The following is a 26,573-nucleotide window of genomic DNA, read 5'->3' as shown; positions in this document are numbered from 1 at the left end:
CCGGCGGGGGCGCGGGGCGGGCGGGGGAGGGGCGCGGGCGGGCCGGGGCGCGGGGGGCCGGGCTCACGGGGCGTCCTCTGCCCCCCCCGCACCCCACAGCTGCTGCCCCGGCGCACCGACTGGACCGGCAAGGAGCATCCCAGGACCTACCAGAATCTGGTGAGACATTCACGTCGCGGAGCAAAGAAACTTTTCCCCGAGTCGAATAAAAATTGAATTTCCCGCAATTTTTTTTTTTTTTAACCGAGACAAAAACTTGGCCCCAGAACCCGAAAGCTCCCGAGGCCCCCGGGGAGGGTTGGGGAGGGGCGGCGCGGGGGGCTTGCAGGGGGCTAGTGGTGCGGGGGGGACCCGCACCCCGGGGCCGCAGGGGCTGCCGACGATTTATTTGCGATATTTTGTTAACGTGCTAGAAATAAAGATACGTCATGAGTGTTGTGCAGTGCAAGGCCGGAGGAGGAGGGGCCGGCGCGCGCGTCCGTGCGGCGGCGGGGGCGCGCGCGAGGCGGCGGCGGCGGGAGCGGGAGCGGCGCGAGGGAGGCGGGCGCGCTCGCTCTGCACGCGCGCTCGGCACTGCTTTCTCCTGCCGCACACAATAGCTGGTGACTAACTGCTCCGAAGTGGCATTAGCATTTCACAAGCGGGCTATTCAGCCGCGGCGGAACCGCAGCAAGACGTGTGTGCCTCTTTTTTTCTTTTAAATCTCTCGTTTTTTGGCGGGGGACTCTCTCTTACCTTCAGACTTAGGGTTTTTTTTTTTTTTCTTTTTTTTCTGATCGGAAGGGTTCGGATGTGTGATGATCGCGGGCCATCGGCACCTCTTGCATCTATCTGCCCAAGGTTTTTTTTTTTTTTTTTTTTCCACGGAAGTGAAAAGCCTGTAAACCCTAAAGCGAGGCGTTGAACCAGGCTTTTTTTCTCCTTTTGCTAATTCTCGCGTTAGGCCCCTCGTTCAATTAAAAGCTAGTGTTGGAGGCCACTGAAGAGTTCTGATTTTTTTTTTTCAATTTTATCTGTATACTTACTGTGGAGTGGAGATAGGCAAGTAAAACTTTTCCAGTTTCTAGCGGGACGTCTTTTGTTTTTTAGGTTCAAAAATAGCTCTGTCTTAATTTTGTGGGTATTCGAAGTGAGTGTTTTAGTCATTTCTAAAAAAAATTGAAAGTGAAGCTATCACTTTTAAGTATTGTGAAGGGCCTAGTAGGATATTTGTATTGGCGAGTTTTGTATTCCGTGCTAATTTGTCCTCTTGAACTCGTGGAGGTGGTCTGTCTCTGTGTGTGATTGGCAGTTCAGGCAGTCACGGGGGCAGAGCAAAGAGCAAGCCTTTGAAATCTCTGCAGTGCCTTGGTTTTTCTGAGATGTTTGCAGCTGATGTTTTGAGACAGTTACAAGGTTACCTCAAGAGGGCTTCTGAAAGGATCAGAAGTTGCAAGTAGCTTTGAATGTCATCCGCGAGATTGAAGGCATGACAAGATTTTTGATGGTTCTTTCATTTGCGTATAGACGAACATCTAACTTTCGTATGTAAATATGTTAGGATTTAATATAGGTTGTTGGTAAGTGTTCCCACGTATTGAAATAAAGTACTGAGGTTTAGTTAATTTAATAAAGACTTAATTGCGCATTCATTTCCATACAACAGTTTTCAAGTATGTAGTGATTTCTTCTGGTGTTACTCAATACTAGGCTAAAATGAAAGGAGTTTGAAGCAAACTTCAGGGTTCAGGAACAGCAATATTTAATTTTTAGGTTTGTAAATACTTGACAAAATCTTACGTGGGTCTCCATGTTTTACTTATTACTGAAAGAATTATTAAGATTGTAATACTCCATTTTTAAGAATTGGACACACAAAACTCATCTTGGCCTATTTTAATCAAACTCATCGTTGCATTTCATAAAACCCCACAAATCCCAAGTCACTGAAGGTGGCCGTCTTTTTTTTAATGTGGAGATTATTGGTTAATGTTATGTTTATATTTTCTAAATGAAGCGGCCAATGGTATCTGGCCAGATTGTAAGACCGTCTAATCCTTGTAGGAATATCATTTGATTTTCCAATAAAAACAAGGTTACCAATGTTTTTCAACTTTTTTTGAGCGAATTTCTCATCTCTCAAATATTGATGAGTTTATATTCCTCATCTCTTCATCAGATTTGGGATACCATAAGTTCTGTCTTTTTTATCTTATCAAAATCCACCTATTTTGGATGGAAGTGGTGTTTCTTGATTAGTGTTTCCAAATGTTTATACCAGAGCAGTCATGTTGGTGTGCTCCTGAGATAGTTAAGGATTCCCATTAGACTTCAGAGTTCTCTGGCACATTTTTTCTTGCATTTGTTCAGTCGAGGCACCATTTGAGGTGCTTTCCTACCCGTCAGACTGTGTATCTAGGTGTGTGGTATTTGGTTTAATTTTGTTTGACTTTTGACTGAGATTTAGTTAGCTCTAAAAACATTTTGGAACCCTAGGTATTTGATCAAGTTTTTGTTTAACAGTAGGATTTTGAAATTCTGTGGTGAGCTAGGTGAGTGCATGCAAAGTCTATTGTACAGCATTCTCTATTGTCTTAATTTATTCTTAAGACTGAAAGTTTTATTTCCTATCAAATTGAATTTATTTAACATTGGTTTGAAGATTGTTCTGGTGTTTGAAGCCAAAATAACTACTATCAGTTTGTGGTTTCAGTAGCATTTGCCTCTACTTGGGAATTCATTGCTTGTGTTAACTGATAAATTGGGCAATATTTTAAATGTAAGAATTTGTATGTCAAATTGAAATTTCTGGAGAACCTCAAATTACAGCTATTTAGGATGAGGTATAATATTTGTACTTGGGAGCTTAAAAGACATAGATCAGCATCTAAAGTCAGGTTACAGATAAAATTCACATTAGTTGAGTTTTGACCAAGCAGAAAGTGGAGTTTTAAGAGCAGTTTAAAAGTTTCAAGGGTAAAAAAAGAAAATTTAATACTTTTATTTCCAGTGTCATTGATAAAGGTATTGTAAAAGAAGATTGTGATTATTATCCTCTACTCAAGACAAAACATTTTTAACAGTGGATGGAATTTGATAGGAAGTTAAAGCATTTTTATTTTATTTTTAGCCCAGTAGTATATATTTAATCAGATTTTTTTTTTTTAAAGGATGAGGTTGCTTTTAAATCAAACAGGCATTTTTTAAAACTTTCATTGAAATTCTTATTTTTCAAATGGAGTCACGCAGGAGGCAAACTTTACAGAATAAGAAAACAACTAATTTTGGGGCTAAGAGCCATCTTTGTCATTTATTTTTCAGTTTGGACAGTGAAATTAGTTTACTAAATTTCACTCTCTAGTCACCTTAAGTAGTGATGACATATTTAAGTTGCATACTTACGAGATCTTAAGGCAGAATTTTCAAGTGTTCTTGCCAGGTTTGGGACTCTTGATTACATTTCTTGTGTGCAAGGTATTTTCCAAACTGTTCTTGTTTTGCTAATCTGTTAGATATAGTTATTACAATTTTTTGTAGTGCTGTTTGCTTTTAAAAAATGATTCCACTCTATTAGAAATCTAAATCTTTGTGTTCAAAGGAAAGCATTGCAAATAGGGAGATGTGTATTGTGATGTTAGCCCTGCCAACAGCGTGCAGGTTAACCTCTGGCAAGTCAAAAATTTCTCTGGGCCCCTGTTTTCTCATTCTTATAAATGGATTGAAATCTGATTTTTAACTAGAAGTAGCAATGCATTGTTTCGAAGAGCTCAACTTTTTAAAATTTGGAGTTATTTTGTAAAACAGAAAAGTAAACCTGGACAAATCATTCGTATCAGGGAATCGTATAGACAGTTTTTGTAGCACCAGTCTGACATTGTATCATTTTCCCTTGAAAAGATGAAGTTTTTGAGACATGACCACTTTGTAGACTACTTTTTTTTTATAATTAGTATGATTTCACCATGGTTTAAGTACTAGTTCACAAATCATTGGTGGTTTTAAATTCAGAGATCAATAGAAGTCTTGAATATGACTTAAGTACTTAACTTAGAGTATGCTGATTAATTTGAAAGTGTAGGTATAAAACCTAGGAGACCAGTTTTAAGTTAAAAAAAATAGATAACATGTTAAAAATGATTTTGAATTAAGGATTCATATTATCCATTTTTCATATCCATATTATCTGGAATGGGAATCCCTAACTCAAAATCATTTTTAAAATGTTATATAGTACTGTCAAGATTTAACGAGTTTCAGTTTTGGAGGGTGGTGGCATATAATGAAGTAAATGTCTTGTAGACTTATTTTTCTGTTTTTAATAGAGTATTAGTGAAATTGTAAGTTTTGCTTGATAGTCTTCGTAATGTCTATTTTAATGAAGAAGTAAAGGGAATAGTACATTTCCTTGAAGGACTGAAGTAAATCTTCATCTTTTCTTATACATGCAGTTATTCTATTGATATTTATGCCATTATTTTAAAGAGTTGGAGGCATTTACAAAAATTTTTAAATAGGTACTTGTTAAATTCTTAGCTCTCTTGAATAATTGTAAAGTGGCATGAATATAAAGGAGGAGTTGGATTATCCTGTTCCCAACTGCATAGTGGTGTTTTATGATTGCTATGAGGCAGAAAAACACTGTTGGAGTCTGTTTCCCAGTCTGTACAAGGGGTTAATAACAGCTCCTACTTTGTAAGATTATTACGTGAGTGATAACTGACTGGTACAAATCAAGTATTATGTAAGGATTTGTGTTTGCTATGATCAGAACTTTAGTAGTAGTAGTTGTCCCAACTATAGCTTTATAATGTGCAGAATTTTAAGAAAAAGCATTATTTTAGAAATAATATGCATAACTTTCTGAATATAGTATTTACCATGTAAGATTGGCTGCTTAAAACTTTAAAAGACTCTATTAGCGTTACTTTGTAGATTCAAGGATGAAATAATTAAACCTAGGATATAAAGAAAAAAGTATAGTAAAAGTAAAAAATAAATCATTTTTAAAGCATTGTGGATAGATTACTAGAAAAATTTTATTTTTCTATATAGTAAGTCTAACTGAACTATATTTGTGGAACAGTTAACATTAAGAAATGTTTGGGTGGTTGAAATATGCAGAATTGATTGGAGGGTATATGAAGCTCTTTCTTTTGGGAATGATCAGATGGCACTTAGAAATATGTGAAGGGAGCTTGGCTGTTGCAGCTGGTTCCTTCTGCACAGAGATTTTCATAATTTAAAATCATCACAACAGTTTGTATTTTGGAAATTTTCAGGAGGAGTTGTTTTGTAATCTGGCTTAAAGATTCTGTTTTAAGCTGAGTTTTAAAAAGAGTTTGTTGAATTTATTCTTGAGTATTTAGGTTAAATAAATCCTATGAATGTCAGTTTTTTAGTCTAAAGAATTTCTTTGTCAGACCACAAGTTTCTGTTTCTCTTATCTAGAAACTTTTCTCACCTTCTGCAGTCATTCTTCTTTCCTAAATTTTGTGGTTATCTATCTTGTCACTGCAGAGTTAATAGCAAATAAAATTGTATTCTGCTCAGTTTATTTTGGATAAGTGATACCAGGTAGGTTCATTTCATTGTGACTAGTAGTTTTCACATGCAAATTTTAGAATTCATAGAAAAATATCCCTAATACTAAGCAAAGTGGCCACTCGTTAAGACGGCTAAGCATAAATGTTTAGAATAATTCCTATTTTTAATGTACTTTTCATTCACTTTAGGAAAGTCAAACATTAAAAATGAGTGTATTAGAGAAAAAGGATATTTAAGTTGCTTTTGTAATTATATCTAAAAGTGATAAAGGCTATTATATAGTAGGAACCAAATTGAAAATTCATAAGTTTTAAATGTGTAAAGTTTCTGTTTTGTGAGAAGCTATGTTGTTGACATGTGAGTGATTTGTGAAAATAAATTATTTTGGAATTAATATGTTATTAAATATATTGAATATAGAGGACTGTAAGTATTTTCTAACAGGCTATGGAAAATAATTTTTTTTCATTATGGCATTTGGGAATTCAGGGTATTAAAAATAAAAAATTGTGTGACATTGATCGATGAAATACAAAATTGTGAGAACCTTTGGTCACTACAGAGAATGCAGTCATCAGACGTGAAGCTACCTTTAGTTACTTGTCTTACACACACATACGTGCATACACAAAAGCAGGTTTATTTGAGCTCAGTCACATAAAGATGGTTGGATGAGAAGTTTTTGGTATTGAGAAAGTTGGGATTGCAACATGGTTTCTGATGAAGCTTCTGCCTTAGTTAAAACTAATTTAAATAGTAAGAGGAGTAAGATTTGTAGTGTAACGCGTAAGTTGTAAGTTGTTCATTGCAACGTGGATGATGGCAGCCTGCTGCAAAGGAAGCACATAAAGAATCCATGTGTTCTGGCCTCCAGATGGCCATGGTCACAGTAGCATGACCCAGTTGGTCTCCGTCCAAAGAACAGACACATAGCCTGTCTTGGCAGAGCTTATAATGTGAAACCCCCAAATACTCACTTTTACTTGTGTCACTGGATTCTGGTTTAGTTTTGGGGTGTGGGAGTACTAAGTTCTAGGCAACTTGGAGAAACACGCATTTCCTGAAACAGCGTTACATTGCCGGTATATGTGTGATGCTAGTTATTTTGAGTGTAGTGTTTAAAACTGAAACATTACTAAAAATGAAACTGATTTTTCTCTGAAGATTATTTACATGGGTACCTTAAGAATACGCGGTTTAAGGATTCTCAATCTTTAAGTTAGTGGACAGTAACTTTTTTAGCAGAATCATAGATTTGAGTTTTAAATTATGTTTCACTAAGTAACTGTTTTAAAGAAGATGTCTTATTTCACAGATTTGTTTAGCAAATGACTTGATTTAAAAATAAAACTTTCAAAATGTTATTTTAAAAAGTTAAACTTTGTCATTTTGTTGTGTTTTAAATTATTTTTATAGAGCATCCTTTGTGGTTTGTGGAAACCTTAAATCTGGATAGAGTTGTTTTTTTTTAAAACAGATATAGTCAGATTGTACAATAATGAATACAATTTGGAGAATCAGTATTGCATTTTATTTAAATGACAAATATGTATTGCTAATACTAACTGAATTATCTAAATGAATTCTTAGGTGATTGATTAAACTGTGAATGTAAGACACAGTCTTTCAAACATGTTTATTCATAGTTATTTCAGAGTAAATAGACCCCCACGATTAATTTTGACATGTAGTAAGATTTTGTATTAATTTTACTATACCCTGAGTACAAGTAGATCATAGGCTTGTGAGAGTCCTTCTGAGACTAGTTACCCAGCTTAGAGCATTTAACTTGAAAAGTGGTTATATAGGTTCTATTAAGTTTGTAATCCTAAAGCCTTTTGGCGATGAGGGAGAAACTCAAGTTTTGAAAAGGAAACTGTAACATAATAGAAATAACACTAAACTTGAAATCAGGAGACCTGGGTTTGAATACTGTTTCTCCCACTTTCTACTGTTTTTCCTACTCATTCTGTGAAATGAGGACAATACTTAACCTTATTTGCTTGTGAAAATAAATGCTGAGAATATAAGTATTCTATATTTCTGTTCTTGGGCTTCCCGGGTGGCTTAGTGGTAAAGAACCTGCCTGCGAATGCAGGAGATGCAGGTTTGAGTCCTGGTGGGGAATGTCCCCTGAAGAAGGAAATGGCAGTCCATTCCAGTATTCTTGCCTGTGAAATCCCATGGACAGAGGAGCCTGGTGGCCTACAGTCCATGGGGTCATAAAAGATTCCAACACAATTTAGCAGCTAAACAAGAATTATTTTCCTGTGTGGAAAAGCTAAAAGCTCACAAAATGTAGACTTGTTTTAAAGAGTATAAATACAATTTAACCTGTGCTTTGTAATAATGATGTAACATTTATAAATTAAAAGTTTAGAAGTTTTGAGATTTTTAGGGTCTGGGTTTTAGTAATAGTGAATAAAATTTTTTTAATTTCTGTTTTTGTTTATGTGCTAGAATAGGACTAAAAATAAGAACTGTATTATGTTGAGCTGACCTTTTTATAACTCAGAAGTATAGTAGAAAGCATAAGCAACTAGCCTTTCAAGTCTGAAAAAATTGTGAGAAAAAAATATGTGAGAAAATCTGAAAAACTGTTTTCAAACCAATCAGGTGTTCAGTACATTGGGATAAAGTAAAGAGCCTGGTCAAATCAGATCATATTGTTGCCAAAGATTAGGTGGATCTTATTTTCATTAGGACTTCTTAATTACGTCCTGAGGAAGGGCTAACATTTCTAGGTCTCACAGGTATATCAAGTAGTTGGAATGAATATATTGACCTAACCTGATTTTTAAAAGGTCATTAAAAAGATTCAAGTTTTTTTCCTCTGTTTGGGTTTAGAAGGATTTTCCTCCACATGAAAGTGTGTAATGTGGAGTGTTTTAACAGCCAGCTGTAGCGCCAGGTACTGTGACCAACGCCCAGGTGGCGGCTGTTGCAATCCCAGTCCTAGGGATTAGGACCCCCGGTAGATGTTTTCCTCCCACTCAGCAAATTTAAACTGAGGCTCTGGATTTCAGAGTTGTTAATTCAAACTACTGAACTTTTCTTTACAAACTGAGAAAAGAAATTTTTAATGACGGTATGGCTGGTGGCTTCCAGGTTCTTTACATTCTCTTCCCACCAATAACACCATTTATAATACTTCTCACTGATAATGGCAAAATTTTCTTGGCTGAAAAGGGTGGTCATATATAAAGCAGCACATCAAGCAGAAGATCATCGGCTTAGCCAAAAATACAGGAAAATAAACACACTCAAAGAGCTTAGTTTCTTCCTTGTACCTTTCTTTCTACAAGTCACAATTTCAGAAGGTTTTGTTGTAATTGATAATCCTAGAAAACACATGTGCAGTCTGAGAAACGAGTGACCCAAGTTTATGATTTGGGCCAAATCGGGGAAGGCAAGAGCAGACTTGCCTTTGTGTCACAGAATTCTGTCGCCCTTCTGTGGCGGGATGCCAGGGATTGTTCTTTAAATTAGGAATGGGTAAATTTGGGCTGTTGCAGGTCAGTTGTGCAGAAGACCTGTTTTTGCAAGGCCCCTGAGCTGGAGTTATTAAATTTTTAAAGAGTTGTGTGTGTGTATATATATATGAGATAGTAGCCTTCAAAGCCTAAAATACTTGCTGTCTGACCCTTCACAGGAAATGTTTGCTCACCTCTGCTCTAGATAATGCAACATGTTTACAGAAAGGATGCATTTATTTAATGCATGTTTTAACTATTAATTATGGACAATTAACCCAAGATTGTTGATTTTTCTAATTGGGATTGGAGGTGGCGGGGTGGAGATATGAGGAATTTGAAAAAGCTCTGTCTTGTCCCCTGAATTTCAGTGGATGGCAACAGAGTTTACATCCATATAGTGAGCTCATACATTTTCGTGGGGAAGTTAAGAGAAACATTAAACCCATGACATTGTTGAAGGTACAGTCATGAACTGGTACATGAGTTAAGAACAAGTCACCAGGAATGTTCAGTCAAGATGATATACCTAGACTGAATAAAGTGAAGGAAAGCAAAGTTACATTAAAGGGAAGGTCTGAAGCAAATAGAGTTGTCTGGGCAAGGGGAGGTGGAGAAATGCAGAGAGCACACCACATGGGAAAAGCCTGGCAGGAGACAGTTCGGGTAAAGAACCTGAAAGAAAGCCAGTGTGTCTAAATGTGGAAAGTGGGGGCTGGAGAGTGTAGGACTAGGAGTGTGCCAGAGAAGGCAGAGGGACAGTAATGGATTCCACACGCAATTCAGGGTGAGCAGACCACGGGAAGGAGTTGGATCTCCAAAGAGCACGACAAGCCTCTGGAGTGCTTTAGGTAAAGGTGACCACCAGATAAGTGTTTTGGAAAGAGCATTCTAATTGCAATATGGAGAATAGATTTGAATGAAGTGAAAAGGGTCCGTAGGGTCCCAAAGAGTCGCACACGACTGAAGGCACAAGTGGATGTGGGAAAAATGGATGATTTGAAATTGGATTGTTATGGAGATAGAGACAGGTATGTGGGTTTGAGGCTAGGAAAGAAACATTCATTTGGATGTGGTGGAATATTTGGAATGAGGTGAGAGAGGGAAATGGGCAGTGTGAAAATGTGACTTCTTGATTTTAGATTGGAGAGATGGTGATAATGTTGCCAGTAACGGGAACTTGAAGGGGGCTGTTGGCATGAGCATCATGAGTGTAGTTTTGGATGTGTTGAGTTGAGGAGGCCTTGGGACTCCAAGGAGAGGACTCTTAAGAAAGTTCAGTGAGCAAGGCTAGGCTGTAGATGCAAATTTGGGAAGCTTTGGCATAAAGACTCCAGAGAGTATAGAGAAAGGGTATGAGAGTGTCTGGAACTGAGCTGTGGGATATCAGACCGTAAGGAACTTCTCCATTTTATGGCCAGCAAAGTCAGTTTTTTTCCCCTGTGTATTTTCATGTATTTGTTTATCTTAATAGTTAAACACTTACCTGTAAGTACTGTTTTAGGTTCTGGGCAGACAAGTGAACAAGGTATAATCCTGTCTGTTCTTAGGTAGGACATGGAACAAGTAAATTGGCAGTTTTAGTATAGTGTAGAGTCTTATGAACCTCTGAACAGGGCAAGATAGTGGTAGAGACTATATATGTGTTTTTTGGGGGAAGAGGATCATAGCTGTCATTAGATTCCTACATTTTAAGAACAATTAATATGGTGTGATAAGTACTACAGAGTTCTGAGGAGTAGGGTAAAGAAAGGACTGTTTGGGAAGGAGTTTAATTAGTGTGCTTTGGAAACACAGAATGTCCGCAAAAGAAGGGGCAGAGGCAGGTCATGGAAGGCAGTGAAGCACAGACTGACATGGAGGAGAATTCAGGTGTGGAGGTGCATGGGTAAAGATTTCTATCAGAGGGGTCAGCTTGCATAAGATCTCAAAGCCAGAATGCATGGAGGAGTTGAAGAATTCAAAGGATCTCTCTTAACTTAAAAATGAAACTTGGCTTTGAAAAATTGAAATTATTTCATCAATTGAAAAATTGAAATAGTCAAGGAGCGATGTCATAACAATCAAGATTTTCAAGTTTACTACTTGAAATGCATTTTGTAAGAAGACCCTAAAACAGGATCATCACAAAACTAAAGTTAACAAGTAATGAACTTGCTTGTCAAACTAAAAATTGTAAAAAGAATTTTGATCAATTTTAAAAAGTCACATTAGGATAATTATCATGTACAAGTTTTAAACTAGAAGGGACCCTATAAATATTATAGACTTTTACTTTCAATTTTTGAGTAAATTATTTTAGGAAGGATTAGAGTATAAATACCATTTAAAATTTTTGTATTTTGGTGTACTTTCTTCTGAATGCTTTTTCTGTTTAAATCATACCAGTGCTTGAAAAAGTATGTTTTGAGTCAAGATGATATTAGGGGAAAAAAGGATTCTGTAACTAGTGTTTGTGTAATTGTGCATTAAACAAAATTAAATAGATTTATCAGGATTTTTCAGAGGCTTTAACATCATTGTGCTTTTGTGAATCTTGAAAGCTGAGAGGTAGTATGTATTATTTGATTTAGAACTTCTTTTCCAGAAGTATTCATTCCACCAGTAATGATTAACTGGACTCTGTATTGTTTTAAATTGTCTAATCAAAGTGAGACAGTATATTAAGATAAAAAGTAAGATAGGTTCCCCTTAATTGGCTTCAACCTAGAGAATGAGTATCAGCTAATTAAAAAAAAAATAAGATATACGTTCTTTTGCAGTTAGAGTATAACAGATACTGCAAGATAGATTGAGATCACTTAATCCCTCACTTCCTCAAATTTTGAATCATTTTATAAGAATCTATTTTATAAGAATTCATACTAAAATTGCCATTGATAAGTGGACCTTTTTAAAAATGTGGTCCTGTCTTTTTAGGCTCTTTGACATTTTCTCAGACTTTACTTTTTATTCCTTTTTTTTTAAACTGAGGTGAAGTTGACATATAGCATTATTGTAGTTTCAGGTGCACAACATGATTCAAAATTTGTATATATTGTGAAAGATCAAAATAAGTCTAGTTAACATCTGTCACTATACATACTTAAAGCATTTTTTTTTCTTGTCATGAGAAAGATTAAGATCTGTTAAAGCTTTCAGTTGTACAATACAGTATTAACTATAGTCACCATGCTCTTCATCATACCCTTATGGCTTGTATATTTTATAACTGGAAATCTGATACCTTTTGACTCTTCCTACTTGGGTATGAAATGGGTAAAGAGTCAAAGGGTGCAAGCTTCCAGTTACTATTTCTTTTTTAGTCTAAATGAACTTGAGTGGCAGTTCTCAAACTACCTCAGCACCTCTTTACGTTAAGGAAAATTATTGCAGTTCCTTTGTGTGTATTATCTATTCATATTTACCACTTAAGTTTTAAAATATTTTTATTCATTTAAATATAATAAACTTGTTTCATGTTAATATAAGTAAAAAAAAATTTTATAACACGATTATTTCCCAAAACAAATTTATGAGGTGAGTGGTATTGTTTTATCCTTTTGGGGATGTTTAATCTCTGGCTTAATAGAGGGCAGATTGCTTATATCCCCTTTGACTTGCAGTCTTTTGGAACATTGCTGGAAAACTTACAATAAACTCATGAGAAAATGAGAGTGAAAAAGCAGATAACGTCTTCATATTATTCATTAAAAAAAAAAAATTTTTTGGCTGTGCTGTGCAGCATGCAGGATCTTAGTTCCCCGTCCAGGGATTGAACCTGTGTCCCCTGCAGTGGAAGCATGAAGATTCACAATTTTTACTTGAGAAATCCCTAGGAGTTCCCAGAACACACTTTGAAAACAGCTAAACTAGAATATGTAGGTACTGCAGTGAGAATTTTTTTGTAACTTGATAATCTAAAGTGAAAACATAGTGTACTTTCCCCCCCAATTTAATTATCTTTACATTATTATGCAAATATTGTCTATTTAATAAAAGACTTTTCAGGATGGATAATAAAAATAAAACATTTTACATCTTGGTTCTGAATGCTAATCTAAAAGCAATATTTTGAAGTTGTTCTAAAAACAGCCCAAACTTTGTAGTTGGTAGATTTATTTTATAGTCAGACGTGTTTCATTGATCGGTTGGAATTTGACCTTTATTTCTGTGAAGTTTTTGGTAAATTATAAATTTCAGCATAGAAATTATATAGATGTCTTCAGATTTTGTAATGAGAACATAAACTGTCTAGTTTCTTTAATCCTGAACTATTCTCGAGATTTTTAAAAATATCATTGGTGATAAAAAGTGTTTATAGTTAGATGATTTTTTATTTTGAAAATTAAAATATTAGACTGGAACATACCATTTTAGGTTATATGTTTTTTCATCATTCAGTATTTGCATTGACTAGCATCTGTTAGTTTATAACTTGCTGTATTTAGGTTCCATCAATTCTTTTAGCACTTTTCCTCTTCAGTGGATTAAATCATGGTTGGGTAGTTGTTTTGTACTGTGAATCAAGGGATTTCACAGAATGAATGTGAATTTTTCCCCCCAAGTAAAATGAAATGTTGACTAGCAAGAACAAATTACTGTGTTTTTTAAAGTACATTTTATTTACTGTAGATAATTGTATCCTGTATCCCCACTTTATTTAGCAAACATTTTATATGTGTCTTTCACATAATAGGTGAAGTATTACAGACATTTAGCACCTGATCACTTGCTGCAGATCTGTCATCGACTGGGACCTCTTCTTGAGCAAGAGATTCCACAAAGTGTTCCTGGAGTACAAACTTTGTTAGGAGCTGGAAGACAGTCCTTGCTACGCACAAACAAAAGTATGAAAAATTTCTAACAGCATTTAGACGGGCTTTTTCTCACTTTCTGTCTTTGTGTCCTATCTTTAAATCCAATAAAAAATATATGTGTTTAATAGGCTGCAAGCATGTTGTGTGGAAAGGATCTGCCCTGGCTGCACTGCATTGTGGAAGGCCACCAGAGTCACCAATTAACTATGGTAGCCCACCCAGCATTGGTGAGTTGTTTGAGTTCATTACCAAGTTGATAGCCTCTTAGTAAAGAGCTTTTGAAAATAAAAATGTTTTTTACCTGCTGTGAAGTCAGAGAATTTTCATTTTTTGTGTATTAGCCTTCAAAGAGGAAAAAGCCCTCAGATTTTTTTCCTATGTTAGTGATCTATAGTGAAAAAGTCATAATAATGTGTAATTATGGATTGTAAATATTGTACCTATCTAATGAGCTCATTGGTATTTTTATAGAATATTGTTTTTTTAAAGATGTATGTCATTCGGTTGATTGAGTAGGCAACTGTATCATAATACAGATTAGTTGTATAGTTTGGTTATTTTATGAATAATCTTGTATTTTTTTGCCTTTAAATTTTCAAGAAGGAAAACGGATGCAGACAGGTCTTCTTGAAATGGCCTCTAAATTCATCCTTTTTAACTCCGCTACTACAAGGAGCTTGTCTTACCTGAATTACTATAGCCTCCTTCACACTAGTCTTGCTTCCAGTATCTTCTCGCTCTCTCCCTTTCAGGTTATACTATATGTAACCCTGTAATATTACTCTTAATTAATTCTACCTCTGCTGTGTTTCTCTTCTGCTCAAGGTAGTATGAGAGGTAGCTTATGCTCTTTTAATGGAGTTGCCGTTCCTCTACCACCAAGTCTTACTTCTGACTTTCAGAGACCTTCGTATTTTAATCATAGCCTCTTCTGTCCCTACCCTTCTGCTTAGTCAGAAGTGTCTTCTCCCTCTTTCTTCCACCTGTCCAGATTATACTTCTCTTCCTTTTCTGGATAATTACAGTCAGTATTACCGTATTATAATTTGTCAGTATTATGATTTTGTATAACTTGTTTAATGTTTATGTAAAATATCCTTTTCTATTGTTTTACTTATAGAAGTACTTTTTAAGGTTTTGTGTTTTATCTGGGGCATTTTGTACTTCATAGACAATTTTGATGTATTAGGGTATAAATCTAACTGTTGGTACTGGAAAGATGATCTCTTTTGCTTTGGTTGCTTTTAAGATTTTTCTCATTGGTTTCATGAAGTTTGACTGTGATATGCCTTGGTGTCATTTTTTTCTATTTATCAAGCTTGAGATTTATTAGTCTTCTTGAATCTGTAATGTCTTTTATTGGCATTGGAAAATTGTCAGCCATTATCTTTTAAAATATCATGTCTGCTCCATTCTCTCTCCTCTCCTGGGACTCCAGTTAAACAGATGCTAGACTTCCTCACTCTGCCTTTTCTCTTCCCCTCTCTTTTATGATTTACATCTTTTTTAGTTTTCTCTGAGCTGTTTTCCAACGCTATCCTATGTTTTTAGGTGGGTAATCATGGGTGATCTTTTTTTTTTTTTAAATATGATTGTCTTGGTTAAATAATGATTCCTATGTTGTCTTAGTATAATGAACAACTATAAAACAACAAAGGATTTGAGACACAAGAGAATATTTTCACCTAGAAAATTATACTAGGAAGTAGAATAGTTTCCTTAAAAGAAGGGGAAGGTAAATTTGTTAGAAGCGTCCCCTCTAGGGAAAAGTTTATCCTTTTTTTGAAAAAATCCATTTAATAAGGGGAATATGTTGTTCTTTCAACGCATTGTCAGGCAACACTATGGAAGGCAATGAAAGTGCAAAAATGATTGATAGTAACTTTCCTCTTAACATTTGTTATGTAATTATTCTGTTCCAGGCACTATTCTAACCATTTTCCATTTATTTTTATCTTTTAAAACCGTAAATGATCTTTCGGTAGGAAATACTTTTACTTTACAGAGAAGGAAATTGAGGCATGAAAAGGTTTGGTGACTTGACCAAGGTTACATGTTTAGTGAGTCATGAAAGTTCAGTGACTCCCATTATGCTGTACTTTATTCTTAATAAACTAATAGTTAACAGTTGGTTAACACTTGGCTACTCAAGAAAGTTGGTATTAGTCATATTTTGGAAAAGGATACCAGACATATATAAAGTCAGATGAAGTATTTTAGGCCATGTCATTAATCATCAGATCAGTAAATATTGCTGATGTGGTTATAGGGGATTTAAATATGGCAAAAATAACTTGAGCTTTGTGTTACATCAAGGGAAATGCAGCTGGTATATTCAGGTAATAGAATTAGTTACCAAGCAGGTAATTGTTGTACCTTTCTGAAAGAGTTTTATTTCATTTTTACGGTTTATGATACATTTTTCCATTCCGATTTTCAGGAAGTTGTTCCTCATGTTTAACAAAAAACAAAAAAATGCCTGTACTGGAACGTGAATTTTACCTGATGTTTCTGTATTCGCATATAGTTTTTGACATTTCTAAAGAGAAGCTGGACTGATCAAAATGACTCCACTTACTGATAGTCGTAGTTAGTGTCACGTCTCTTCATTTCACCTTGGTGACAGTCTCGAATGTCTTGTCATTGTTATCAAAGTGTGACTGGGATGGTAATGGGAAGAAAAATTTATTAGGTTTTTTGGCAGAATAATTTTCCTGCACAGTAATACAATATTCATTTCAGGTTATCACAGTCTATGAGTCAGAAGATTTTTATTTTTAAATATGAGTGTTAATATCTTATTTTGTTGATTACTCTGCCATTTCTGTCTGGCTGCCTCTAAAAATTTTCCTTGCTCTTTTCCTTGATCAGTGTAGTATTACCAAAGACCCATGTAATAAAAAGACCTTAGCATTATAGCTTTTCCTAAAATACAAATGGAAATGTTTAGTGTAGATTCAAATATTTAAGGTTTGATACATTTGGGAAATAGGCTTTTTAAAAAAAAAATTTTGAAGTAAGAAATTACTTACTGGAAAGTTGCACAAAGAGCTATTGTGACCCGTTGCGCAGTTTTTCCTCATGTTACAGTCCTGTATTATCTAGAATTCCTTAAAACTACTCTGCCAGTGTTGTGTGTGTTATTATTAACTAAACACCAGACCATATTCATATCTCACTGCATTTTCCAACTTAATTACCTTTTGTTGTTTCAAGATCCAGTATAGAATACAATACTGCACGTAAGGCTTGCACAATTTTTTAAATTAAACTTTTTACTGTAACTCAGAAAATCATTTAAGATTGGGGTGATGGTAAATTGGATTTTCCTTTCTTAGATTTTTTTTTCAGTAAGGCCTGTATATTCTGTTCCAGTCCTTTGCATCTGTTTTCCATTGCCACAGCCACATGTGGGCCTTGTGCTCTTTGCCTGGAGCTCTGCATCATTCATTCACTTCGCAGGTAAATATTAGTGTTAGTTACTCAGTCGTGTCCAACTCTTTGAAACCCCTTGGACTGTGGCCCGCCAGGCTCCTCTGTCCATGGAGTTCTCTGGATCAGAATGCTGGAGTGGGTGGTCATTCCCTTCTCCGGGGGATCTTCCCGACCCAGAAATTGAACCCAGGTCTGCTGCATTTCAGGCAGATTCTTCACCATCTGAGCCGCCAGGGAAGCCTGAGTAAAGACTGCGTCCCTGTGTCGTGTCCCACGCCGGCTTAGAGCTGGAGTGCAGGATAATGAGGAGCATGGCCTCTGCTCTCCTAGAATTACAGATTAGCCGATCTCCTGCCTCCAGTCTTATTCCTCTACCCTAGAATTTAGCTCTAAACCGGGGTTTCTTAACTTTGGCACTGTTCTCATTTTGAGCCACATAATTCCTTTTCATAGTTGACTGTCCTGTGCACTGTAGGGCGTTTATCAGCATCCTTGGCTGCAGCACCTCCAGTGGCAACAACGGAAATGTCTCCAGACATTCCCAGATGCCCCTGGTGTAAAATTGCCTCCAGCTGAGAACCGCGGCTCTGAACTTTGTAAAATGCAGATGTGATCACGTCCTGCCTCCTTTTCCCCAGTGACTTTGAATGGCCTCAGCCCTGTGATATGGCTCACAAAACGGACCTTCTCCCACCTTTTTCTCACTTGTACCTTCTGCTGCAGCTTTGTACAGCTGTTCGGCAGTTCTTAAAATCAGCCAAAGTCTCTTCATCCCTTTCTCTCTGCAGTGTCCCTCACTCTATGAACATTTATCTATTCATGCTTTAAAACCTAAATGTAACCAAGCAGAATTAAGTACGTATACTTACTCTGCTAGAGCTTTTGTCACATAATCATGGCTATTTACCTTTGTTTCTTCTGCTGTACTGTTAGGTCCTGGAAGTTGGAAATGATGTGTTTGTGCTCTGTATAGACCCAACTCAGCATTAGTAAATATTTAATAAAGAGGCAGTAGGTAATTGATGACCTCCAGTAGAACAGGAAAAGTTCAGAAATGGGTTAGGGGTGAAAAACAGAGTAGAAGGTTGGAAGAAGAGAGAGACCCGGTCTCCAAGGATAGCTGTGAGGTAAACAAAAACTCCAAAACTGATTTTTAGGAAATAAAGTTTATTAGTGAACTCGGTTATTGGTTCATTGTACCTGGAATATTAAAACTCACACCTGTATAATTTTGAAACCAACTCTGGAGTTTATCTCAGTTCTTTCTTACCCTGTTTTATTTTATTATCTGCTTATAAATCTTGACTACTTTGTACCTCCTATTATTTGATACAAATTGTGAAAACTGCTTGAATTTCAGTCTCAGGGCAGAAGAACCAGTGTAGTTGGCTCCTTTCCAGCCCTTTACAACCTCCTGTAATAAATGTTTTCAAGATGCAGAAAAATCAAAAGATACCATTAATCTGTTACTACTAACTTCTGACAGTTTTCTGTGGAAGAGTTGTGAATGTGTTCTTGGCATGGCAATGTTTACTTTCAGAGGTACTAACAAGTCTCTGATATTTGTCCTTTCTCACCTCCATACCCGTATTATGCCTCTTTTCGAATATAGTTTATTCTGTATTTATTTACCTATGATAAACGACCCTACTTCCATAGTAAGTGACATGGTTGGGGAAGAAAATAGGAGAGGAGATACTTAAATACATGAAGGCTGTTTTTAAAGTTAAATTTATCTTGTGAAAAAGATTGTATTAATCTAGAAAGATTGTATTAAATTAAAGCAATTAATTGCCTTATTTGCCTTTTTCTTAGATTTAACATGTCAGCAAAGTAAACTTTTTAATCTCTAGGTTTCCCAAGCTTTCATCTCTTTTGTTTGCCAGATGCTACCATCTCTTTGTTATTGTACTTGTTGCTTCTATAGCAAAGTTCTCAAAGTGAGTGGAAATCAGGAGTTTTAGAGAACCTGATTCTTCAAAATGTTTGTGTGTAAGGAAACAGCTTTGCCTTGAAAAGCAGCTTTACTCCACAAATATCCAGTTAAGGTTAAAAAGCCTATACAGTAGTTCCTCTTTATTTTGATGGTGGCTGTGTTCTAAGCTCTCCAGTGGATATTTGAAACAGCAGATTGTATCAAACCCTACATATACTGCTTTTAAAGAAGTATCTGATAAAGTTTAATTTATAAATGAGGCACAGTAAGAGATTAACAATAACTAATAAATAGAACTGTTATAACTATATACAGTTGATCATTGAACAGTCCAGGGATTAGGGGCACTGATTTCTCTGTCCCTTGCAATTATGTAGTACTGTAGTATTTATGTTGTTCAGTGGTCAGTTATACTGTAATGAAAGTTTTGTGAATGTGATCTCTTGCTTTTTCTCTCTCAAAATACCCCGTTGTACAAATTTAGCGCCTTATTTTTTTAACCGCAACTACGCACTTACACAAAGTGTGGCTGTAGTTTTTGTGATTTGAAGTGCGACAGCAAAACTAGCACACGTTCTTTTTCCTTCGTCACAGTTTCACAGATAAAATAGTCATTCTTTTGTTTTCTTTTGGCCTCACCTTGTGGTTTGTAGAATCTTAGTTCCCTGACCAGGGATTGAACTTCAAGCCCTGGTAGTGAGAGCACCAAGTCCTAATCATTGGGCCACCAGGGAATTCCCAGGGATTTTTTTTTTTTTTTCTTTGTTTACTCAGCTGGAAACTTTCACCTTTTCACTGAAAGGATGCACTTTACAGCTTCTCTTTGGCTTATTTGAATTGCCCACATCACTACTCTTACACTTTAAGCCATTATTAAGTAAATAAAGGTTACTTGAACACAAGCACTGCAATACCAGGGACAGTCAATCTGATGACCGCCATGGTCTGATAACTCAAATGACTGCTAAATGAATGAACCGGATATGCTGGACTATGGAGAAAGCACTGGCAACCCAGTCCAGTATTCTTGCCTGGAGAATCCCATGAACAGAGGAGCCCAGCTGGATTCAGTCCAGGGGGTTGCAAAGAGTCAGACACAGCTGAGTGATTAACACAACATGCTGGACTAAAGGATCCTGGGTAGCATGGATCATCAATCACACTACTCAGAATGGTGTGCAGTTTAAAACTTGAGTTGTTGTTCATTGCAGGAATTTTCCATTTAATATTTTCAGATTGTGATTGACCACAGGTAACTACAGCTGCGGAAAGAGAAACTGTGAATTAGGGAGTTACTACTGTACGTTGAAAGGAGTCTTAAATCTTGTCCACATTTCTAGTTTTCTCTGAGGAAATAGTTGGAACAAAGGCAGCAAATATTCACTTAAAGTTAGTTATGAATCTTGACTGCTCAAGATGTGTGGCCTTAGGCAAATTGTTTATTTTTTCAACCTCTCAATAAAATGGAGATAATATCTACCGTATCTAGTTATTTGGAGGCTTAAATGAGTTAGCAAAGTGAGGCACAAAGTAGGGGACAGATGTTATATTCTAACCTTGTAATTAACATTCAGTTAATTACTTTGCAAATACATCTAGAGTACATTTTTAAAGAGGAGATTCTTTTCCCTTCTCATTTTCACTGTTATATTTTGCCATATTTTCAATACTGAATTTGACTTATTCTGAAATGGCTCTTAGCATATCTGGCACTGGGCTAGGGTCTGCAATTGTAGGGTTAAATTTTTTTTTATGACTATATTTCTTTCATAGTTCTCAGAAAAAGCTTTTATATTATTATAAATCTTCAAGCTTTAGCATATAATGTCTAATTTAACATTTGGCATATAATTCAGTAAATTTTAAGATTCTGTTCATTCTTTCCCTAATACTCAGTCTTGTACCTTTTCCTGCCTTCTATACAATCCATATTTTAATCCTTAGTTAGGTGTGTACTCAGCACTTATTTGCAGACATTTATTTTGATCTGTTACTTTCTCAGTAACCATTTTTCCTTCCAGAATTTATTTTCTTTTGCCATTTTAATCTTCTAGCTAGGAAATAGTTATGTGGTTTTATAGTTTGTGTTGTTCTTTAACCATTTACATATTTGGGGGAGCGGTCCTTGGTTTTATTTTTTACTCTGTCTCCTGGATGATATTTGCTGCTTTTAGGGCTCGAGGATAGAGGTTATATTGTATTATTCCTTATAGATCCAGCTCCTCAGTATTAGTAAGTATTAAATGAAGAGATAATATATAATTGCTGCAATTGATGAACTGGGGTAGAATAGGAAAAGTTCAGAATAATATTCATATTTTCACTTGTCACAGATTTTTGGTTTTTTATCTCTCTTCTCCTTCACCCCTCCCCTGCTCACCTCTTCCTTCTTTCCTTCCTAAAAATAGGTAGTTATGAGAGACTACTAAAATTTATTGCATTTTTATTTTTTAAGGGAAATAAAACTGATGTTCAGTATGTCAAAGCACCAAATATATGAAAGACATTCATATTTTTCTTTTTTTAAATTTCTTTTCAAATTATGATTGACCAAAAAGGGGAGGCACTTTGAAGAATGACAGTTTCTTTGGGTGAGTTTAAATGGTTGCTCTTGTGGCTATGTTTTATTTTCTTTTGTAAGTCGTACAGTAAAATTTGTTTTGAGGTTATGGATGTGATGAGAGGTGCCCCCCTCGCCCACCATATGATGACATAGAATTTCAGTACTGATTAGGAAGCACTAGCCATTTCCTTTTTTAGTTTGCATCGTATCTTTTTCCAGATTGATTATTGGGTTTGATGTTAAATTTCATAGCTCTCTAAGTGAAGCAAATTATCATATTTTCTTCATAAAGTCTCTGACTTTTTATTTCAAATTTCTTCAGGGAAACTTTGAAGTTCAGGATTGAACATCTAACTAGACATCTTAAAAACTGGGAAGTCCATGATTAAGCTGAGTAGATATTTACATAAACAGCAGCAATTTGTTCAGCATCTTAAGGGAGATGCAGGGGGAGAATGATCTCACATAAAAGTCTCTTAAAAAAAAGTAAAGGAAAAACAGTAAGATCTGCTTTTATAATATGAAGATTTGACTGTTTAAGGACAGTCATTATAGATGTTGGTACATAATGCCGTCAAGTTTATAAAACGTTTTTATTTGCTTTTCATAATAACTGCAAACTACCCCTACCTTTATTAATGAGAAAACTGAAACTTAAGAGAGGTGGTGAGTAACTCAGTTATATCTTTGGATATTTTATTTCTGATCTTACGCATTTAGCTTTGATCATATTTATATAGCACCTTTTAACCTTTTCTGTGAAATTCTATATTCATTAGTCTTATACTACCCGTGTCCATTTTATTGACTTGGGTATAGGAACTTTTTGAATCATGCCCCAGTATATGAATTCTAGAAACAGTAAAACATGATGTGTTCTCTCAAGTTTGTATCTTGCCAGATAAATACTTAAATTTGAGAGAAAATATTCAGTTCCTTGAGAAGGCCTTTGTAATCTTCTTGGCCCACTGATTAAGTTTTTCTAAAATGAAATTTTGTGTTTTGAACCCTCTGATTTCTTTTGTAAAATCACCTTTTGCTTTTAGTTACATACCTTCTGATCTGTTCTCATTGTTCTCAAGAGATAAAACTGCAGTTATCCCAAAGCAAATCTTTTACCATATTATTCCCACTTTTTTCTCCCTAGAAAGCTTCAACTTACTGTCTTTGGAAAATAGCCCAAAATGCCTGGCATAGCTTAGAAAGCACTCTGCAGTCGGCCTGTTCCTCCTTAGTTTCATCTGATGCTCCCTCCTTTGTGCTCCAAGGGCTGGTCACACCTGACTTCCTTCTGTTGCTTAAATATTGCACTCCTTCCAGCCTCCAACCATTGTACACGCCCTTCCCTCCACCTAGATAGATTATCGCCTCCCCGCCTTCCCTGGCTGTTCATTTTCCAGGTATTTAAATATCAGTTTTTAGGGAAGGGTACTCTGACTCCCTGGTATCTTCCTGCCCTATATGTTTAGGATCTTTTGCTGTATATTTCAAGATTTCTCTGTACCTTCTATTTGATGGAACTTAACATTGTTGTAAGTCCTTGTTCATGTCTTTCTTCCCTGCTAAACTGCAGTCTCCATGATGGTAAGTTCTGTCTTTTCTTTTTCTTTGTTATATCCTTTAGTTCATACTTGGCCCATATAGGTGCTCTATAAATGTTTGTTGACTCAAAATTGAATGATTAAAATGTTTGGGGGAAGAACCCTAACTTTTTAAAAAATGAATTTTTATTGAAATGGCTATTAAAATATTTAAAACTGAAAACTGAAAGTATTATACCATTGTATTTTCTGTATCATCACATGAGTTTCCAGGAAAGAAATGAGAAGGAAGAATAATACAAATCAGGGATTGTACAGCTCTAATTAATTACAACTTAGTATTGTAATGTCTGGTTTTTTGTTTGGTTTGGTTTTTTAGTGCTTATTTTTGTATTTGGTTCATGATTTTTTTTTTGCTTAACTCTTGAAATCGTTTTTTCATCTTCTGTGTTTTATTTCCATTAGTATTTGAGTTCTTTTCAGATATTATTCGTATTTGTGACATCTGCTAAATCTTAAAATCATGGTGTCTTTCAAATGGGAATTACAACTAAACTTGAAATTAAATAGGTAGAGATTTGGAGGGCAGCTGCTGTTCATATAATTATTTTAGATACAGTTATAAAAGAAGGGAGGGGCTCCCTCGGGTTTTGTGTCACCCATGTAATTATTTCCCTTTACTTTTCTGTTCTTTCTTGCCTCACTCCCCATCTTTTTTTGTGGACAGATAAGCTAATTACAGGATGATTCTTCAAATGTTGCAACCCTTTGCTCTTTAAAGTTGGCATTTTTGTTCATTATGATTATTGTTACAGAATTTAGTCCTGTTCTTATGTTGAGTCATTACTAGTTACTTGTGTATTGTGATAGAGACCAGATGATGCTGTGGAAATAAACCAACCTGTGTTGAATTATTTCCTAGATTATCTCTGGCCCTCAGATTACAAATATTTGGTTGTAATTCTCTACTAATATCTATTTGTATCTAATATCTGTTAGAATTACTGTTGTGAGCTTTTCACTCGTGGCTCTATAGGGAATTAAATGTTACAAGTTCTTCCTTATATGCTTCCTTAACAAATAAAATTGAATCTAAACTATCTTTACCATCTTTTACTTTAAAAATTTAATGGGAAAGATTTAGAAACAAACTCATAAGCAAAATTGATGACCCTTTGTATTTTATGGCTTCTAAATCAAACTAGACACGAGTTCTTTGTAGTATATCCATTGTCAAATAGGCAATGGTTATTCTCTGTAGTGTATACATTCAAGTACTTTAATATACTTGGTCTTTAGGGTTTCTTTTTTTTTATGATTAAATAAATTTAAATTCCTTGCATCTTTATCCCTGGATCTGTTTTCATCAGTCTTTGAATTTAAGCTTAATCTCTTTAGACAGTTCATATTTTTCATATTACTCTTGAGCTCCTCAAGGTAGGCTGAGCTATACTTTATTTAATAAAATATTAATCAGGATGTACATATGCTCAGTGGAGAAAACTTGGAAAACAGAACAGCTGAAAAATTAACCAGTCTCACCGGTTATCTGTTACTAATACTTCAGCATGTTTCCTCTCAGTCTTTTTTTCTAACATTTGTCTACTTAAGCAGTATGGTAAGAGTACACTCTTTGGAATAAGCTTGAATTCAAACCTGGGCTTCATCTCTGGGAATATTAAATTCTGCCTTTCAGTTCTGTTATTGGTAAGGAGTGTCCCCAGGATGTGGATAATTGTCATACCCATTTTAAAAGATCGATGAAGATTAAATCAAAATGTATATGAAGTTCCTTGAACAGTGTCGGGTACCTAGTAAAAGCACTCAGTACATATTGGCCATTATTTTCCAAATCTGCTACACATCATAATAGTTTTCTGTGGTGTTTTCCCCCTGCACAAGAATAGCAGATAAGACTTTTTTGTACTAGATTCTTGAAGCCTCCATAAGAACCTCTCTCTCTGGCTTCAATCACTGTTGCCTTTCATTTTCCTTGATAGTTATTTTCTCAAGATACTTGATTCTTGGTTTTAGCGTAAGTTTTCTTTTAGAGAATTAGATAGCTGATTTTGTGACCTGCACAATTGCATCATCTTTCCATTCAGACATTTTTGTGATCCTTTAAAAAAATTTTTAAATGTAATTTTATGCGTTAGCAAATACCTTATTACCACACCATACTTTATTTAGTGGAAATCACCAATGCCATGTAGAGATAACTTTTTGGACTTGTCGTGAATTTGGAAGATTATTGCTATAGAAATTGGCCTCTGATCGTGGATGTAGCATTATTTTGTTGGGCAAGCTAATTATTGTCTAAAGACATAGATCATTTTGCAGTTGATCTGTAAGCATGGTCTTGCTTACATGATTATCATTATTTTTGTACAGGCAGACCCCAGAGGTATTATGGGGTTCTAGACCACTGCAATGAAGTCAGTATCACAGTAAAGCAAGTCACACCAATTTTTTGGTTTCCCAGTGTGTGTAAAGGTTATTCACATTGTACTGTAGTTTATCAATTGTGCAGTAGCGTTATGTCTAAACGGAACTATAGATGCCTTAGAAAATAATACCGTTGGAAAAACCGTGCCAGTAGACTTGCTCAATGCAGAGTTGTTACAAACCTTCAGTTTGTAAAAGCAAGTAAAGCACTCCAGTATATGCAAAGTGCACTAAAGCAAAGCATAGTAAAGTGAGGTATGTTTGTAATTTACTCAGGTTTAATTCTGTAGGTTTACAAACTCTGACAGAGCCTTTATTAACAGAAATTGTGGAGATTAAAATGAAATCTAGATACTGGTTCTGCAGAATCTACTCTTTTGTACTTTAATTTAGAAACTGTTTTATATGGTTATTAATTATAAGTTATAACTACTTCTGCATTTTATGTATAGAAACTCTGGGAGCTTTCTAAGTGTTTTTTAAAAACCAGAATCACAGAATAAAATTGGTCAAAATATAGTACAAAAATAAAGCTAATAAAAAAGTCTTCTGGTAAAATACTCTGATGTTTCTTATCTGAGTACCCTTTTTTCTGTTACCAGAAAAGGGTCTAGTTGCACCTCTGAAGTACATATTCTTTGTTCTTTGTTCATCCTCATTTAACTCTTCTACTGCCACAAACCTTAATTCTCCAGGTTTTGGAATCTACTGCCACCTGCCTCTCTTTTGCATTCATTATGCCGCCAGCATGGCTCTGCTTTCACATGTTGGCAGAAGTGGTCGACACTGGTCCTGGCTCCCTAGTTCCGATTGGTAAGGGGCAGCGGCTAACCCACATTGGACTAGACGCTGTAGAGT

The 26,573-nt window shown here is 35.6% G+C and overlaps 1 protein-coding gene across 1 annotated transcript in view; it reads left to right on the top strand.

Moving 5' to 3' along the window:
- The window catches only part of LOC120862909 (pleckstrin homology domain interacting protein), a 124,433-nt gene that overhangs the window by 849 nt on the left and 97,011 nt on the right, over window positions 1-26,573 (top strand). The window contains exons 3-5 of the mRNA XM_040239072.1: window positions 56-159; window positions 13,675-13,825; window positions 13,924-14,022. Of these exons, the coding sequence (XP_040095006.1) occupies window positions 56-159; window positions 13,675-13,825; window positions 13,924-14,022 (354 nt within the window). The remainder of the gene's footprint in view (window positions 1-55; window positions 160-13,674; window positions 13,826-13,923; window positions 14,023-26,573) is intronic.

This window comes from Oryx dammah, unplaced genomic scaffold, assembly GCF_014754425.2.
Source record: "Oryx dammah isolate SB20612 unplaced genomic scaffold, SCBI_Odam_1.1 HiC_scaffold_4, whole genome shotgun sequence".
Classification (NCBI taxonomy): domain Eukaryota; kingdom Metazoa; phylum Chordata; class Mammalia; order Artiodactyla; family Bovidae; genus Oryx; species Oryx dammah.
The sequence above is the reverse complement of the archived record's forward strand: the minus strand, read 5'-3'. Positions and strand labels throughout refer to the sequence as shown.